At 42.0% G+C, this 16,451-nt stretch overlaps 1 protein-coding gene across 4 annotated transcripts; it reads left to right on the forward strand.

Annotated features, from left to right (window-relative positions):
- The first annotated feature begins 314 nt into the window (after positions 1 to 314).
- LOC147025067 (uncharacterized) lies at positions 315 to 16,105 on the forward strand. Of its 4 annotated transcripts, XM_085885616.1 has the most exons (19): positions 320 to 398; positions 4,548 to 4,621; positions 4,760 to 4,900; positions 5,105 to 5,263; positions 5,416 to 5,595; positions 5,987 to 6,175; positions 6,549 to 6,737; positions 6,983 to 7,162; positions 7,296 to 7,643; positions 8,215 to 8,319; positions 8,461 to 8,658; positions 8,992 to 9,315; positions 9,437 to 9,535; positions 9,636 to 9,739; positions 10,495 to 10,673; positions 10,931 to 11,034; positions 11,378 to 11,523; positions 14,111 to 14,141; positions 14,216 to 16,105. In XM_085885616.1, exons 2-14 carry the CDS (start codon positions 4,565 to 4,567, stop codon positions 9,735 to 9,737), a joined length of 2,271 nt encoding a protein of 756 aa, XP_085741742.1. In that variant the 5' UTR covers positions 320 to 398; positions 4,548 to 4,564; the 3' UTR covers positions 9,738 to 9,739; positions 10,495 to 10,673; positions 10,931 to 11,034; positions 11,378 to 11,523; positions 14,111 to 14,141; positions 14,216 to 16,105. The 4 variants fall into 4 exon arrangements, with proteins under 4 accessions (XP_085741741.1, XP_085741742.1, XP_085741740.1 ...); XM_085885615.1 differs by having other exon boundaries at positions 315 to 389; positions 14,111 to 16,105; XM_085885614.1 differs by having other exon boundaries at positions 14,111 to 16,105.
- Positions 16,106 to 16,451: the final 346 nt, after the last annotated feature.

Raw genomic sequence — 16,451 nt, forward strand, 5'->3', positions numbered from 1 at the left:
ATCGTGAAGGAGTTTAAATAAACCCTTTAAACAAGGAACAACCGCTCCACGTGGTCTTGTCGTCTCTTTAACGGAGTTCGTGAGGAAAGGGAAAGGTGATCGATGGGTTGTTCCGGTCCAGATACATGACAGAGAGCGCCATTAGTAAACGAAGGTGTTGGGGGTTTGATAAGATCAACAACCGTGAGATTATGAACAAAACGAGAACCGAGAGAAACACAAACGGGAATGAAACACGTGGAGGTGTTTCCAACGAGGTCCGCGTTTAGGGCGTGGTCTCTGAGTTCATTGTTCATTGTTCATTGTTCGGAATCTTCCATGGTGATCGGACGTGTTATTGTTTACAGAGTCTTCACGGGGTCTTCGTTCAATTGGATCTTCTCTTCAAGGTGTTTTATGTGAGTTTGTGCTGATGTTGGATCGATGGTGATTTATCAAATTTCACACGAACTGTACGTGAGTTCTCTCCGGTGATTCTCTTCCTGCACATACAACTCCATTGTTCTCTTCTCATCATTATCCCTCGGCGATGTTCAGGAAAACTGTTTTTAATTGGTTATCATGTTCCTGGCGTGATGACCTGTTCAAATGACTGAACTGAACGGAAGTGTGTTGGTCACGTGACTCGGTTCTTTTCATTTGTGAGATTTCAAATACGTCATTGTGTGTCCATGTGTAAACTTTACAAATTATACGTCATCGTGTGTCCATGTGTAAACTTAACAAATGATACGTCATAGTGCATTTTAATTATATAAATGTGTAAATTATATAAATGATACGTCACAGTGCGTTATAATTATATAAATGTGTAAATTCAGGAGGTGACCTCAAATTTTTGGTATCCAACCTCGGTTGCTGAGCAACACATGAAAATCCGCCATTTTGTTACTTGGTGAAATGGAATTGATTGAAAAAGCTTGTTGACATTTATGGCGGTGGGGCAAAATTAAAATCGCAGTCGATGTAAATATTTTTCATCGGATGTTTTAACAATATCATATTATGCGTGCGGGCAGTTTTCCCGTAAATAGAGATTTTAAAGCGTTTTTCTCAAAGCAACGGCCCAGCCCGAGCTCCCTAGCAACGCCCCAGCCCGAGCTCCCTAGCAACGGCCCAGCCCGAGCTCCCTAGCAACGGCAAACAAATCGATAATTTTTTTTAATTTTCAGTCAGTTCTCTGACAGTGAAAAGTCTGAACGAATAGACATTTATTGGATTATTTTTCACGCGTTTCCACACAGAGTGAGTACCAGGCAGTGTGAACCTTTTTCGTTTATCGATTTCTGCATTTGCCGTCAGATGTGTCCAATTTTGATGTCGCTGGTGGTCGCGAGGTCGAGGATAATAATGGCGAAGATCAAGTTCTTACAAAAATCAGTTTTCTTTTCACCATTAAGGCTGAAATGATGGACAAGCATTACAACCTGGGTCTCACTCGACAATTTTATCTTTGATATTTATCCAAAACACTGGCTTCGCCGGTTGTAAATGTGTAAATGCCGGTTATAAATGTGTAAATGTGTAAATGCCGGTTATAAATGTGTAAATGTGTAAAGGCCGGTTATAAATGTGTAAATGCCGGTTATAAATGTGTAAATGTGTAAATGTGTAAATGCCGGTTATAAATGTGTAAATGCCGGTTATAAATGTGTAAATGTGTAAATGCCGGTTATAAATGTGTAAATGCCGGTTATAAATGTGTAAATGTGTAAATGCCGGTTATAAATGTGTAAATGCCGGTTATAAATGTGTAAATGTGTAAATGTGTAAATGCCGGTTATAAATGTGTTAATGTGTAAATGCCAGTTATAAATGTGTAAATGTGTAAATGCCAGTTATAAATGTGTAAATGTGTAAATGCCAGTTATAAATGTGTTAATGTGTAAATGCCGGTTATAAATGTGTAAATTCCATGGATATATATATATATATATATATATATATATATATATATATATATATATATATATATATATATATATATATATATATATATATGTATGACACGTCATCGTGAACATAATAAGTGTAGAAATTTTTCAGCAGAATTGACAGTGACCGGACGAGGCCCCACACTTTGTCTGAGAGTAATGAACAAGACAGTTGAGAGAGTAACAAGTCAGGGTCTTTCACTCAGCGTAGTTATAATGCAGGAATTATCTCCCTGGAAAGGAAGTCGCAGAATAAACAAGAGATAATTTAAATTGGGATTAGATCGGTATCGATGAGTATTGCAGATCGAGGGATGCAGCAATATCGGGACTTGTGGTAGCTTGATGGTGGATGGGTGGTTGTGTACATCTGTGCTGAGTGTGAAGTGTGTGAGAGGGTCTCCTCAAGGGAGTGTGTGTGGTCGGTGTTGTGCATTCTTCACCCGAAACCTAAAACCTTCACCCCCCTCTTCCCCCCCATCCCCCAACCCCACTCTGCCCCCTCCCCCAACCCCACTCTCCCCACCCTCCCCCAATCCCTCTTCTCCCCCAACCCCACTCTCCCCCCTCCCCCAACCCCACTCTATACATCATAATATAATGTGTGTAAACCTGGAATTTCTAACACACTTTTCTCCAAACATATTCTGTTCCTATTTCCGAAATCTTCACATTGTGTGTTCCATGTATTTACGCAGGTGATGGTGGATTTAAAAATGGAATATAGATAGAATTTTCAAAGAGGGAATCGATGACGTCACAATGAGCAGTGTTCGGTTGCAAACCGACGTCCGGGTCCCAGACGACGTGCTTTACTTCACTAAGTCCATGAGTTCAGGACGTTTGTTCAACTCAGCATTTACGACTTTTTTCCTGCCATGTTGTTAATCTGTTGATGGAGGAAATATAGAAACGATGAATATGTCAAATCGTCCGTGTTACTCATCCGGCACTATGTGTCATGGCAGACAATCTTTCGCGACCGGTCTCAAACGTTACCATGGACACCCAGACACACCACCAATATGAACTGAGATGTTGTTGACTATGAACTGAGACAAAACATCCAAAGAAACTACTGTAACCGAGTATTGTGATCCGTCCTGTCCCCCATACCCGTCGTTGACGGGTATCTGCGAGTGTATATATATATATATATATATATATATATATATATATATATATATATATATATATATATATATATATATATATATATATATATATATATTATATGATCATTACTTTCTGTTTCACACCTCGATGATGTCGCAAAGCCATTCACACTTTGTCATCCCCATTCCTCCCCCCCCAATCCCCTAATGATATTAACTGTGAGCTTGACGGTTTATTTAACGTGGTGTTGGTGTCGTGCAGCTATGGTGGACCAAATGGCCTCCTCATGCGTCAAATTTCTTTCTTATGGCTCCAAAGCAGTCACACCCAAAGCCCAGCAGCTGGCGCCCCCTGAGCCTTGCTCCCCAGGTGTTCACCTCATATTTATGTGGTCCAAGCTCCGCCCCATTTTGTGATATTTATTGGTGTCATCCAGGCTCCGCCCCATTTTGTGATATTTGTTTTTGTGCAGTTCAAGCTCCGCCCCCTTCTTGAGATGTTTATTTCTGTTCAGTCTGCAACAGGAGCCAAATGCCGGGAATAATTCACTTACCCGTTCAGTGAGCAGCCATGATGGAACTACTTTCTTATGCACACACCAAATCAACACGCCCCTCATTAATATTGAATGAGCTGTGTTGACGCAATGCAGTCCAAGCTCCGCCCCTTTTTGTGGAATTGATTTCTGTGCAGTTCAAGCTCCGCCCCCTTTTTGTGATGTTTGTTTCTGTGCAGTTTGTAACAGGAGCCAAATGCCGGAAATAATTCACTCACCCGTTCAGTGAGCAGCCATGATGGAACTATTTTCTTATACACACACCAAATCAACACGCCCCTCATTAATATGGAATGACCTGTGTTGACACAATGCAGTCCAAGCTCCGCCCCTGTTTTGTGATTCAATTATTTATTTATTTTGGGATGTTGCCTTCAATTTGCAACGTTGTGCCAAATTTCATCCACCACACCGAGGAGGTACAAAACGTTTATACCAATGAGAGAGTGAGTGAGTGAGTGAGTGAGTGGTGATAAAGAGCTCTGTTTATGTTGGTAGATTAAATGTGGTGTGTGTGGAGAACACACCTATTCTGTGCGGTTGCGATAAGTGGACCAAAAGAGCCAAAACCCAGGAAAAAGTGAGTGGAACGACTGTGAGTCAGAACACGTGTTATCAAAGATGGTGTTTGGGTCCAAAGCGTGTTGTGAATCGATGTGCAGTGAGTAATCATCCAAACGAAGAAGAGATGTGGTGAGAGGACTCGTTTAGTTTAAGTTCTGGAGGGAGTTGAATTCTTCCCACAACTGTTTGCTCTTTTAGCATGAAGACCATTCACAGTGGGCACTCCAGTGTGTCCATAGAGAAACAGTATCTGATAAAAACAAACATTAAAATATTTCCCATTTATTCAAAATTAAACCATGTGAAGGTGACAATTTCCCTCGTGTGCCCCTCATCTATTTCCCTTATTCTCATGTTCTCTCTCTCTCTCTCAACAGGATTGACTCGATTCGAAATGCCGAAATCCCATATTAAAAAGAGCTGGTTTAAAAAGCTTTTCGGAAAGCGTCAGGTAAAATACACAAAACCACGTCCACCTGACACCGTGTCACGGGAAAACAACACTCTTGGGAAATGGACACAACCACATTTTTTGCATATGTTTTAACATCTGGTGATTTTTCTTTTTTAAAAATTATTTTCCTGATAGAAATCAGAAAAAAGTGAGGAGAATGGATCCCAAGCAAGGGTTCCTGAAAATAATGTCCAGCTGGCACAGGAACCTGCAAACATTCCTGAGAAGGTACATCTGGAACAGGTGCACAGACAAAATGGAGAAAACATGCAGCAGGTATGTGGCTTTGGGTTTTCGGTCCCATTGACTCGGGTTCTTATACCAATTTTTGCTCAACATGACATGACTGTGTCAGCTCTCGTTGTACCAGAAACATATGAAATCACCGACATAGAAATGGTCCAAAGGTGATGTGTTCAGTACCAATAATTCATACAGAACTCAGAGAAGCTTATTTTCTCCATGGTTTGACTTTTGCAGATCGAAGAACTGAAAAAACAGTTGGAAATGACCGATCAGCAGAGTCGTCAAGTTTCTGATGAGCAGAAAAAATTTGAAAAGAAAACCTCAAACCTTGATGCAAAGCTGCATCATTTAGAGCAGATGCTGCAAGACAACGATACAAAGTACCGTGAGGAGGTGAGTACCTTCTGGGATTTACACACAGTACAGTATAACCTTTCGTTTGTCTGATTAATAATGTCCATCATTGCACACAATACAGATACTCCCACATGCTGTATTTGTATCCTCCTCTGATCGATTGACATTCCTATTCATCTGACTTGCAGATAAAGTCCATCTTAGTTGAGATGAAACTAAAGGAGAATCACCATGAGGCGATGTGTCGTGAAAACAAGGTGCACATCAACAACATTGAAAAACTCAACAACAACTTGCTGTGTACGGAGGAAAAGCTGCATCAGCAAAAACTGCAGCAAAACAGCAATGAAGAGGAGTTGAAGAAACAGGTATACACCCTTGCATGGTATTTCTCGTTTTATTTGCATGGTACACACTTCTGTGTGAGTAATTCGTCCACGAATTATCGTTAAATTTGCTTGTGTGTGGTTGTTATTGGTGGTTGATGTTTCGTGTGCAGCCTCTGGCTGCTGGCTGCATCATTTCTGGAAGCACGGTTGTGCTGCCGATGCAGTGCCCCCCTGTTTCCAGTAAGCCGGTACTCATTTTGCCAACCTCAAAGGATGACAGGCTGAGTCAACCCACCTGTTATTTCAAGAGCATGACAGAGGCTCAAGCTTTAGACCCTAAGATCTCAAACCAGCCTCCTTAACCAGTAGGCCAACACCAGGCTTATCTTTGATGTTGTTTCTTCATGAGCACAATGTTTCTGCCACACAGGTCGAGGTGCTTTCTCAGCAGTTGAATGCGAGAGACAAAAACTTCAGTGAAATTTCCTCGAAAAATAAGGAACTTTCAGAGGATCTTGAAAAGGTTACGAGGAAGTTATCAGAAGTGGAACTTCAGCTTGAGAAGCAGCAGCAACGGGATGCACAACATCAACAGCAGGACGTAAAGAGCTGCCAACAAGTAAGGAACCGTTATCAAACGTGGGACTTCAGATGTCAAGGGAGTGAACATCGTGTTCACCTCCACATATTCTGATGAGTTTTAACACCTTACAGGGGGTCATGATGCTCATGAGACATTTACAAATGGAAGACTGTTTATGGGAATTTGGGAAATCCTATGTTAAGTTTTCACCTTTTAACCAGAATTGATCCCAGTTTGACTTGAGAGGGATGTCCTCCACAAAGTCTTGATGTTTATTGATTGAGAATTAGAAGAAGTGCTCAATTGTCAGCTGTGTGGTGTTAAATTTTCTGTCAAACGTCATTTTCTCTCTGGGTATGTGGAACAGAAATTTTACTGTCGATGACGCTGTCATGTTTCTGCCCCAAAGATAAAGTTACTTTTGCAACGATTGAATGCAAAAGATAAACAATGCAAACAGATTGCGTTGAAAAACACGGAACTTTCAGAGGAGCTGAAGAAACTTACCGACAAGTTTTCAGAAGTGGAACTTCAGCTGCAAGACCAACGACAACAGCATGAACTGCAGAAACAGAAGGATGTCAAGACCTGCCAAGAAGTAAGGAACCATTATCAAACATGTGGGATCACAGATGCCAAGAGGGTGCACCTCATGTTCTGTTCCACATGCTCTGATGAGTAGAAACACCTGACAGGGGTCAGACTGACAATGAAGCATTCACAAATGGAAGACTTTTTATTGGAATTTGTCAATTTTCTTTCAAACATGCCACTTTCTTTCTTTCTGGTTATGTAGAACAGAAATTTTACTGTCGATGACACTGTCATGTTTCTGCCACACAGGTTGAGGTGCTTTCGCAACGATCGAGTGTGAAAGATGAACATTTAAATGAGCTAACGTTGAGAAATAACGTGCTTTCACAAGATCTGGCAAAGCTGGGGAGCAGGTTTTCTGAATTGGAGCAGGAGTTCCAAGAGCAACGGCAGTGGCAGAACCAGCGCAACGATAATTACTGCCACCAAGTAAGCAACCATTATCTAACAATGTGGGACTTGCTCTGTACTCTCTGACCTTTGAAGATGAAATAACAGACACTAAAGAGGTGAAGATAATGTTTTCCTTGATGCGTGCTGATGTGTTTTTAATCACTTACAGGTCACACTGCTGATGACTGATTTGAAGAATAAAAATGACTGCTTGGATGCAGTGGTTCTTAAAAATGATCAAATCAGGCAGGAAATGCACCAAATGTGCATTAAGGTGCAGAATTTGGAGCAACAACATCAGGAACCCCAGCAGAAGCCATGTTCAGAACAGAAGCCATCTTCACAACAAAATCAGGAACCCCAGCAGAAGCCATGTTCACAACAGAAGCCATCTTCACAACAAAATCAGGAACCCCAGCAGAAGCCATGTTCACAGCCTCCGTTGGAGCAAGAGAAGCCTCAGAAGGAACAGATGGACCAAAATAACTTGCAGCGTCATCAACCACAGCAAAACAAGGTACAGCAACACGATCTCAAGAACCCAACAGAAACACTCCCGTTCCCAGCCGATATTAAAAACAACCTTGTCAGTCAGTCATCAAAAGCTTGAAAACAACTCGCATTATTGATCGTTCGAATCATTTTCCAATCTGGTTTTGCGTTAGAACAGGATATATGTTAGTGAACAACCCGCCCTGAGGGATGGGTTAGTTCCCTTGAAAATGGTGCAAAACATATCACACCACATCTGAAGGTATGCCACATGAGAGAGGGAATTGCAGTCTTCCCCCAACCATGAACCCCTTGGACTGTGAATTTTTTTTATCCCCTGAAACCTTTCCGTGCACACCACGAGTACAACCAAAAGTTTTCAACTCATTCTGTCCAGTGGTCAGGAGTCATAGATATCAAACAAAAACACAAACAGATAAACAAACAATCACATGAACATCCACTTCTCAAATTACAAGTTGTACGATTCCTATTATTACAATTTTGGAACTGGTGCTGTGCATATTTCACTAATTCTCAATCTCATGTTTCTCTGCTGCTGTTTTATTTGAAAGACGATTTATTATGTCCAACAGGAAGCTCGTGTTATTCACCATGTGATTGAATGTGGTGAGCCAATCAAATCTACGAGTACTGCGTGGAGGCCCACGAAGAAGAGAGGGATGGCGAGTGATGATGAAGTGAGTTTGTTGTTATATTTGAAAGTGTGGCCATTTGTGGAGATTTCATGTTAAAATATACTTTTCTTTCTTAACTCACTTATTATTTTGACTCCTTAAGAATGACGCCTCCTTTGTTTTACTCCCATTTCCTTACCCAAGGATATAATTCGGCAGTTTCGATCTCTGCTCAATAAATTGACACCGGAAAATTTTGACCGGATTATTCATCAGATGAAGCACATCAATATCACAAAGGAAGGTCATCTGAAGGACATTGTTCAGCTTGTCTTGAGCAAGGCAATGATGGAATCAAAATTTTCGGAGGTGTACGCAATTATGTGCTACCACCTTTCAAAGGTAAGAGAAGTACATCATGACCACAACTCATCAGGGAAAGAACACGACTAACAAACATCCTTTTCTGAAAATATCTGCTCTCCTCCCCACTCCCCGTGATCCTTACCTCCCTGTTTCACAGACTGATACATACTGCCCCAGCAATCTCATTTCCTCCCATACTTGTTTACCCTCTTTCACCACTTCTTTCTCGGCCTCACTACATTCATTCCCTTCTTTTTTCACTTCTTATTTTCTCAATTTATCTCCCCCCCTCCACCCCTTTAAAAAGTATTCAATGAATAGATCCCCCTTTATCTTTAATAACATCCACAAATCTTTCCTTTTTCACAGATTGAGGTACAACAAACAAGTAAGCCTGGGAACATCCTCAACTTCCGCATACTACTCATTCAAGGCTGCCACAATGAGTTTAAAATGGGGATGGATGGGAGCTCCAGCTTGGACGATGCAGCGTCCAAGGAGAAAGCTCGACAGCGCGCTCTGGGTAACGTAATCTTCATCGGGGAGCTTTTCAAAGCAGAAGTCTTGCATGAATCTGTTATCTCCGATATAGTTAGGGGGTTGCTCAAAGATGGGAAGGAGCAGTCGTTAGAGTACCTCTGTCGTCTCCTTGGTGTTGCTGGAAAGATCCTGGACTCCACACAACGCGCAATGGTAATGAAACATCAGTTTTGAGATTTCATTAACACGTTTCCTTTTATACTATCAATTGTCATCATCTTTCTTGCACATTTTTATTCTACTGACTTACCACCATATGTTTGTGTCTCGACAGATGAATGAGCATTTCACCTCTCTGAATCGACTCGTGAAGGGGCGAAAAATGTCGTCCCGAATGCGCTTCATGCTGCAGGATCTGATAGATCTTCGCATGGTAAGTCATTCCTATCTTCCTCAGGTGCGGCAATTCACAATTAAAACCTGCTTCAAAGCACCTGCATCTGTAACGGCATGTACCCTCTTCCCTTTCTTAGCGGAAATGGATTCCACGTCGAAAGGTCGAACGCCCAATGTACCTTCAGGAGATACATGCGGAAGCTTGTGAGCAACAGCAACGACGATCACACTACATGTGAAGGTATGCCATATGAAAGAAGGAGAATAAAATGCAAAGTTACTTCCTGCTGTATTATCTGAGAAGTCTCACGACATTATGTTGTAACATTTTATTCTCCAAAATGTACGTGTGTGTGTGTGTGTGTGTGTGTGTGTGTGTGTGTGTGTGTGTGTGTGTGTGTGTGTGTATATACACACATACATACTGTACATATACACACACACACACACACACACACACACACACACACACAAACACATATATATATATATCCATTTGCATTTTAAACGGCTTTATATCTCTTTACTGTATTAGGTTACCAGTCTGCCAAGTAAAACATCTCTCTTCCCCAAAACAGACTGGCCTTCCAAATAATCTTTACACTTTGTTCAGTAGAATAGAATTATCTATTATTCTATTTAGCTTATTAATATTAAGTGATTCTCATATAAGTGTGTGTGTGTGTGTGTGTGTGTGTGTGTGTGTGTGTGTGTGTGTGTGTGTGTGTGTGTGTGTGTGTGTGTGTGTGTGTGTGTGTGTGTGTGTGTGTGTGTGTGTGTTTGCCAACAAACATTTATCATATCGTGGATTTTATAAATTTATTTCCAACATCACTTGTCATGTAAAACAGCTGCAGCAGGAGAACGATGAGAAGTTTGGTGAACAATTGAGTCCCTTAATCATGTGTATCATCTCGCACGATACAGATACTCCCACATGCTGTATTTGTGTCCCCTTCCCATACTGACTGGCATGTTTATTGATCTGACTTGCAGATAAAGTCCATCTTTGTTGAGATGCAACTGAAGGACAATATGTACGAGCTTGTGTCTGGGAAAGAAGGGGCACACAGACACCATTAAAAAAACTTAACAGGGACTTGCTGTTTTTGGAGTTAAATCTACATCAGTAGAAGCGACAACAAAACGATGATGAATTGACGTTGAGGAAACAGGTGGGGACCCTTGTATGGTATTTCTTGTAATATTTGTTCACTCCACCCTTCCGTATTAGTGTTTACTCCACTAATGATAATCATCTTTGCCAGTATGTGTGAATTATTATCTTTGGTGCTGTTGCTTCATGATGCTATATATCTCTCTCTCTCTTCATGAACGCAATGTTTCGGCCGCACAGGTCGAGGTTCTTTCTCAATGGTTGAGTGTGAATGACGAACGATTCAATGACATTACCCCAAAAATGTACTTTCAGAGGAACTCAAATACGATGCGAGGAACAATTGCATGAGGAAGAGCGACAGAAGGATGATTTGAGAGGAGGAAGAACTACAAAACGACATCGAGAGCTGCCAACAAGTAAGGGACCGTTATCAAACGTGTCATGTTCACCTCCACACGTTCTGATGAATTGTAACACCTTCCAGGGGTCTTGCTGCGAAGGAGACATTTAGAAATGGCAGACTGCTTTGTAATTTGTGAAATTCCACTTTGCCTTTGCACCTTTAATCAGAGTTGATCCCATTTTGGACTTAAGAGGGACACCTCCATCATGTCTTGATGTTTATTCAATGAGGATTGGAAGGAGTGCTCAATTGTGAGCTGTGTGATTTTGAATTTTTTTTTCAAATGTGTCGCATTACTTTTATCATTGGCTGGGTGCAAAGGACGAAAAATTCAATGAGATTACCTTGATTTTAAGGTACCTTTCTGAAGATCTCCAAAACTGCACGAGCAAGTTGTCAGAAGTGGACCTTCAGATCGAGGGACAGTGGTGCGAGGAAGATCTTCAGATGGATGATGACAGCTGAGGAAGAACTACAAAACGATATTGAGAGCTGTCAACAAGTAAGGAACTGTTATAAAATGTGTCATGTTTACCTCCATGTGTTCTAATGAATTGTAACACTTTCCAGGGGTCTTGTTGCTCACGAGACATTTTGAAATGGCAGACTGCTTTGTAATTTGTGAAATTACAATTTAACTTTCACCTTCAATCAGAGTTAATCCCATTTTGGACTTAAATGGGATTTTGCATTTGGACATTGTGCACCTCCATAAAGTCTTGATGTTTATTAAATGTTTAGATGTTTATTTATCCTGATGTTTATTTATCGTACCATCGGTCATCCCTCAGACCGGCAAGCAGCAGCTTCTTCGCTCACTGCTGATCTGGATAAAATCACAAACTGGTCCAACACGTGGAACATGTCTTTCAATCCGGACAAATCTCACACTCTCACTATGTCTTTTCGAAAGGACCGTTTAGAAACCCCCCCCCCCATCCACTTTCTCAACAATCCTCTGGAAGAAGTCCTTTATTTCAAGCTTCTGGTCTCACTATCTGCCATGACCTTTCCTGGGAAAGCCACATTTCAAACCTCGCCTCCAAAGCCAGTCACCGACTGGGAATCCTCCGTCATACAAGGTCCTTCCTCGGCCCACCTGAGCTCCTGACCACTTACAAAGCTTTTGTCCGCAACCTGATGGAGTACTGCTCTCCCCTCTTGGCTGGTGTTCCTGCCTCCCACCTTTCTCGGCTTCACGCTGTAGAAACAAAGGCATTTCGGATCATTGGCATCTCCCACAATGAGGCTGAGTCTTTGGGCCTCTCACTCAATCACCGCAGGTTGGTCGGTGGTCTTTCTGTCTTCTACCGTCTCCTCTCCAGCCTCGCCCCCCCCCAGCTCTCTCTGCGATTTGTCCTCACCACATTTCCACAGGGCGCTCAAGGTCCGCCAACAACCCCCTTCGGTAAAAATGCCAAAATCACGAATCACTGCTCACCTTCACTCTTTCATTCCTCTTTTTTCCCACCTTTGGAATAAACTCCCTCACTTTATTCATTCCCATTCTTCCCTGCAGGCCTTCGAAACAGCTGTTCACCACCACCTCTTATCATCCCCCATCCAAATCCTCGATCTTTTCTACCCCCGATAATCCACCCAAATCCACCTCCTTCAAATTCCCTGCTTTCCTTCCTGAAAGTCCCTGTGATGTCCATCTTCTATTCCCCATGTTCCCTGTCCAATCCCTCTCCCTTCCACAGATCTCCAAATGTCTTTGCTCCCCACTATTTTGACCTTTCCACACCCTCCCCTCCTGTCTCATGTCCCCCTTGATGTGCGTTGTGTGTTCGCTCTCATACGAGCCTCGACAAGGAAGAAAAAAAAATGACGAATAGGAGTGCTCAGTTGTAAGCTGTGTCGAATTCAAAACCTGTCACTTTACCTTTCTCAATGGCTCAGTGCGAAGGATGAACAATTAAATGAGATTTGCTTAAAAAATAATGTACTTTTATGAGATCTCCAAAACGGTACGAGCAAGTTATCAGAAGTGGACCTTCATATCGAGGAAAAACAGTTTGAGGAAGAGCTACAGATGGTAGACGATAGATGACAGTGTGTGGCATGAAATGTTGGTTCGCTCGGCCAAGTAACATCCTTTGACCAACCACTGGCACGGTTCCCCATCTACTTCAGTCAACTTGCCGGTACGGTAAAGTGACATGGATGAGGATCCGACCAAAGGTGAGTGTTGTAGACGGCATCTGTGGTCTTTACATAGACGCCTCGGCCTTTCGGAGCTATCCCTGCCGCGTCCGCAGCAATATGTTCAAACGTACATCACACCTCTTGCTGGCAGTTGGTGCTGGTTGTGCAGAAAAGCCGGTAACAAATTAATAACACCCGCAAGCCATCTCCCGATTTTACCACATGGCCCAATGATGCAATATTTATAACAAGCCGGTGTACCCAAACAAACTTGGGCGAGTAGTCTCTCGTGGCATTAAGTTGAGTTAGCTGATCAAGATCAGGTTGTTTTTGACTTTAGTAAACCATCAAGAAGATTGATATTTGAGGTTGTACGGGATCGTGCGACTGCTACTTACCCTCAGTGTAGTCTCGTGGCAAATGTTGACCGTTTGTTTATCAATTTCCATTCTGTACACAGAAACAAATAGTAATTCACCTTCAAATTTTCTGAATCATCAGCAGGGCTCCTCAGCCAGCCTGGGAGGTGTCTCCCTGCCAGGGTTGGCTCCCGTTATCCGACGCTCGATCAACCAGAACACCGTGATTTATTGTTTTAACATCGATTTGATTAAGAATAATAATTTTCATTGTGATTTGACCTAAATGGTGTTGCACAATGTGGGACAGCAAATTTTGGTGCAATTGGTCCAGGGGGGAATGGAATTATTGCACAACAAACCAACAAAAGTGTCACACGCATACACGTCTCGCTCTTGTTGAGTTCAGGACTGTTGAGAAATTCTAAAACGATTCTGTGATTTATTCCTTCCTTGGCCGTGTTCTTCCTTCATTCTGTCACCAATGAAAGCGTCGATCATTCGGTTGATGTCGTCATGTAACTATTACACATGAAGATCACCATGATCATAACCTGTGTTCTTGTAACTGTCATTTGTCAGGAACTAAGTGGGAATGAAGAACCTTCACTTGGTGAGTTAAAATGATCTTTTTAAAATGCAGCCTTGATGTGAAAACAGAACAGAAGAATGGTTTTCCTTTTTCAGGAATTCCATTTGGAAGTTCTGTGCATGTCTCTTGGCTTCAAGTTTTCTTTCAAGGTGGGTGCCTGTGTATGTGTTGTGTCTATGGCATGGTGTGTCCGTGTGTGTGTGATGTGTCTTTGGTTTGAGTCTGTGTGTTGTGTGTTGTGGTGTGATGTGTGTGTGTGTTAGGTGTGTGATGGGTGGTGTGTCCGGTTGTGTGCGATATGGTGCATCCAGGTGGAATGTGTGTGGTATCTGTGGTGAGGTGTGGTTTGTGGTGTGTCTTGGTTTGATGTGTCCGTGTGTTATGTCGGTGTGTGTGTGTGGTGCGTCTATCTGTGTGTGGTGTGTCCATGTGTTGTATCTTTGTGTGTGGTGTTTCTGGGCAGTATGGTGTTGTGTGTCTGGTTGTGTTGTGTGTCCGGGTGTGTGTGTTGTGTACGGTGTGGTGGTGGTGGTGTGTCCTTGTTTGGCGAGGTGTGGTGTGTCCGTGTTTGGCGTGGTGGTGGTGGTGTGTCCTTGTTTGGCGAGGTGTGGTGTGTCCGTGTTTGGTGTGGTGGTGGTGTGTCCTTGTTTGGTGTGGTGATGATATATCCGTGTCTAGTGGTGGTGGTGGTGTGTCCATGTTTGGCGAGGTGTGGTGTGTCCGTGTTTGGCGTGGTGGTGGTGGTGTGTCCTTGTTTGGCGAGGGGTGGTGTGTCCGTGTTTGGTGTGGTGGTGGTGGTGTGTCCTTGTTTGGTGTGGTGATGATATATCCGTGTCTAGTGGTGGTGGTGGTGTGTCCATGTTTGGTGTGGTGTGGTGTGTCCTGGTTAGAAGTCCAACCCCTCCTCAGCGTGGTAACCAGGTGAACGGCGGTGTTTCATCACCTGCCGGCTAACGGGGCGATGGCATCATCATACTCTTGGATTATAATGAATGAATAAAATTAGAATAAAAATAAAACAGGCCGTTCCTTCGCTCTCGCGTGCCCGTACGTGTGTCGCCGTACGTGCGTTGTACATGCAAAACGTGCGTTGTACGCCGTACGTGCGTTGTACGTTGTACGTGTACGTTTTTGTACGTGCAAAAAAAAATGAAAGAAGGAGAATTGTGACATCAATCGTGACGTCATAGCACCGTGTCCTGTCATTGGTTTGGTAAATAAATGGCCATAACTTGGGAACCACTTGTCCGATTAATATCAAATCTTGAAAAGGCACATACTCAGGTCCCCAGCAATATACCTGGCAAGTTTGGGATTAATTAACCTTGGGATTAAGGAATAATTTGAACAATTAATTCAAACCTTGGGAAAAAACAGCTTTCAAACCCTTGGGAAACAGCTGTTTCCCTTGGGAAAATTCAAACCTTGGGATTAATTAATAATTTGAACAATTAATTCAAACCTTGGGGAAAAACAGCTTTCAAACCTTGGGAAACAATTGGGAAACAGCTGAAGCGGATGAAGAAGAACGATATCAAACTTGGAAAGGCACATACTCAGGTCCCCAGCGTCAATTGTGATGTCATATCAAACAAAGAAGAAGAAGAATTGTGACGTCAATCGTGCAAAAAAGAAAAGGAAAAGAACAATTGTGACGTCAATATGATGTCATAGCACTGTGTCCTGTCATTGGTTGGCAAATAAATGGCCGTAACTTGGGAACCACTCGTCCGATTATCCAGCAGATATCCAGTGTTGGGGAATTATTCCTCTTTTAGACAAGTGGCTCTTGCTTCAGTCTGACTAGGTTAAAGTTGTTTGTTTTTTTATCTCTTCATTTTCATTTATTAAAATTGTTAAAGCCGATGACATAGTGTCTTATTTTGTATTCCTTTGCCACTTCTGGACGTTTGTTTAATTCTTTGCTAGTCGAAGGTGACCGGTCTGATAAGACTACTTTTGCCTATATGCTATCAAAAACCCCTCTCCACTCTCAAAAAAAAAAAAAAAATATATATATATATATATATATATATATATATATATATATATATATATATATATATATATATATATATATATATATATATATATGAGGGAGAGGTTCATTGTGGGTGTGAAGTGTACGAGGGTGAGAATAAACTGATGGATAAAATTAGAATAAAATTGTTCATTTGAGAAAAATACTTTTGTGGACATTGATTTTATCGGTGTCTGTGATTTGTGAAACAGGATTTTAAAACCGAATCGGCTAAACGTTAAAACCCTGCAAGTTAAATAAGATTCCACAACAACTGAAGAATTCCACAACAATCACTCCGAGGTTGAGTG

This window comes from Eptatretus burgeri, chromosome 6 (assembly GCF_056783735.1).
Source record: "Eptatretus burgeri isolate ZD-2024b chromosome 6, Ebu_testis_v1, whole genome shotgun sequence".
Classification (NCBI taxonomy): domain Eukaryota; kingdom Metazoa; phylum Chordata; class Myxini; order Myxiniformes; family Myxinidae; genus Eptatretus; species Eptatretus burgeri.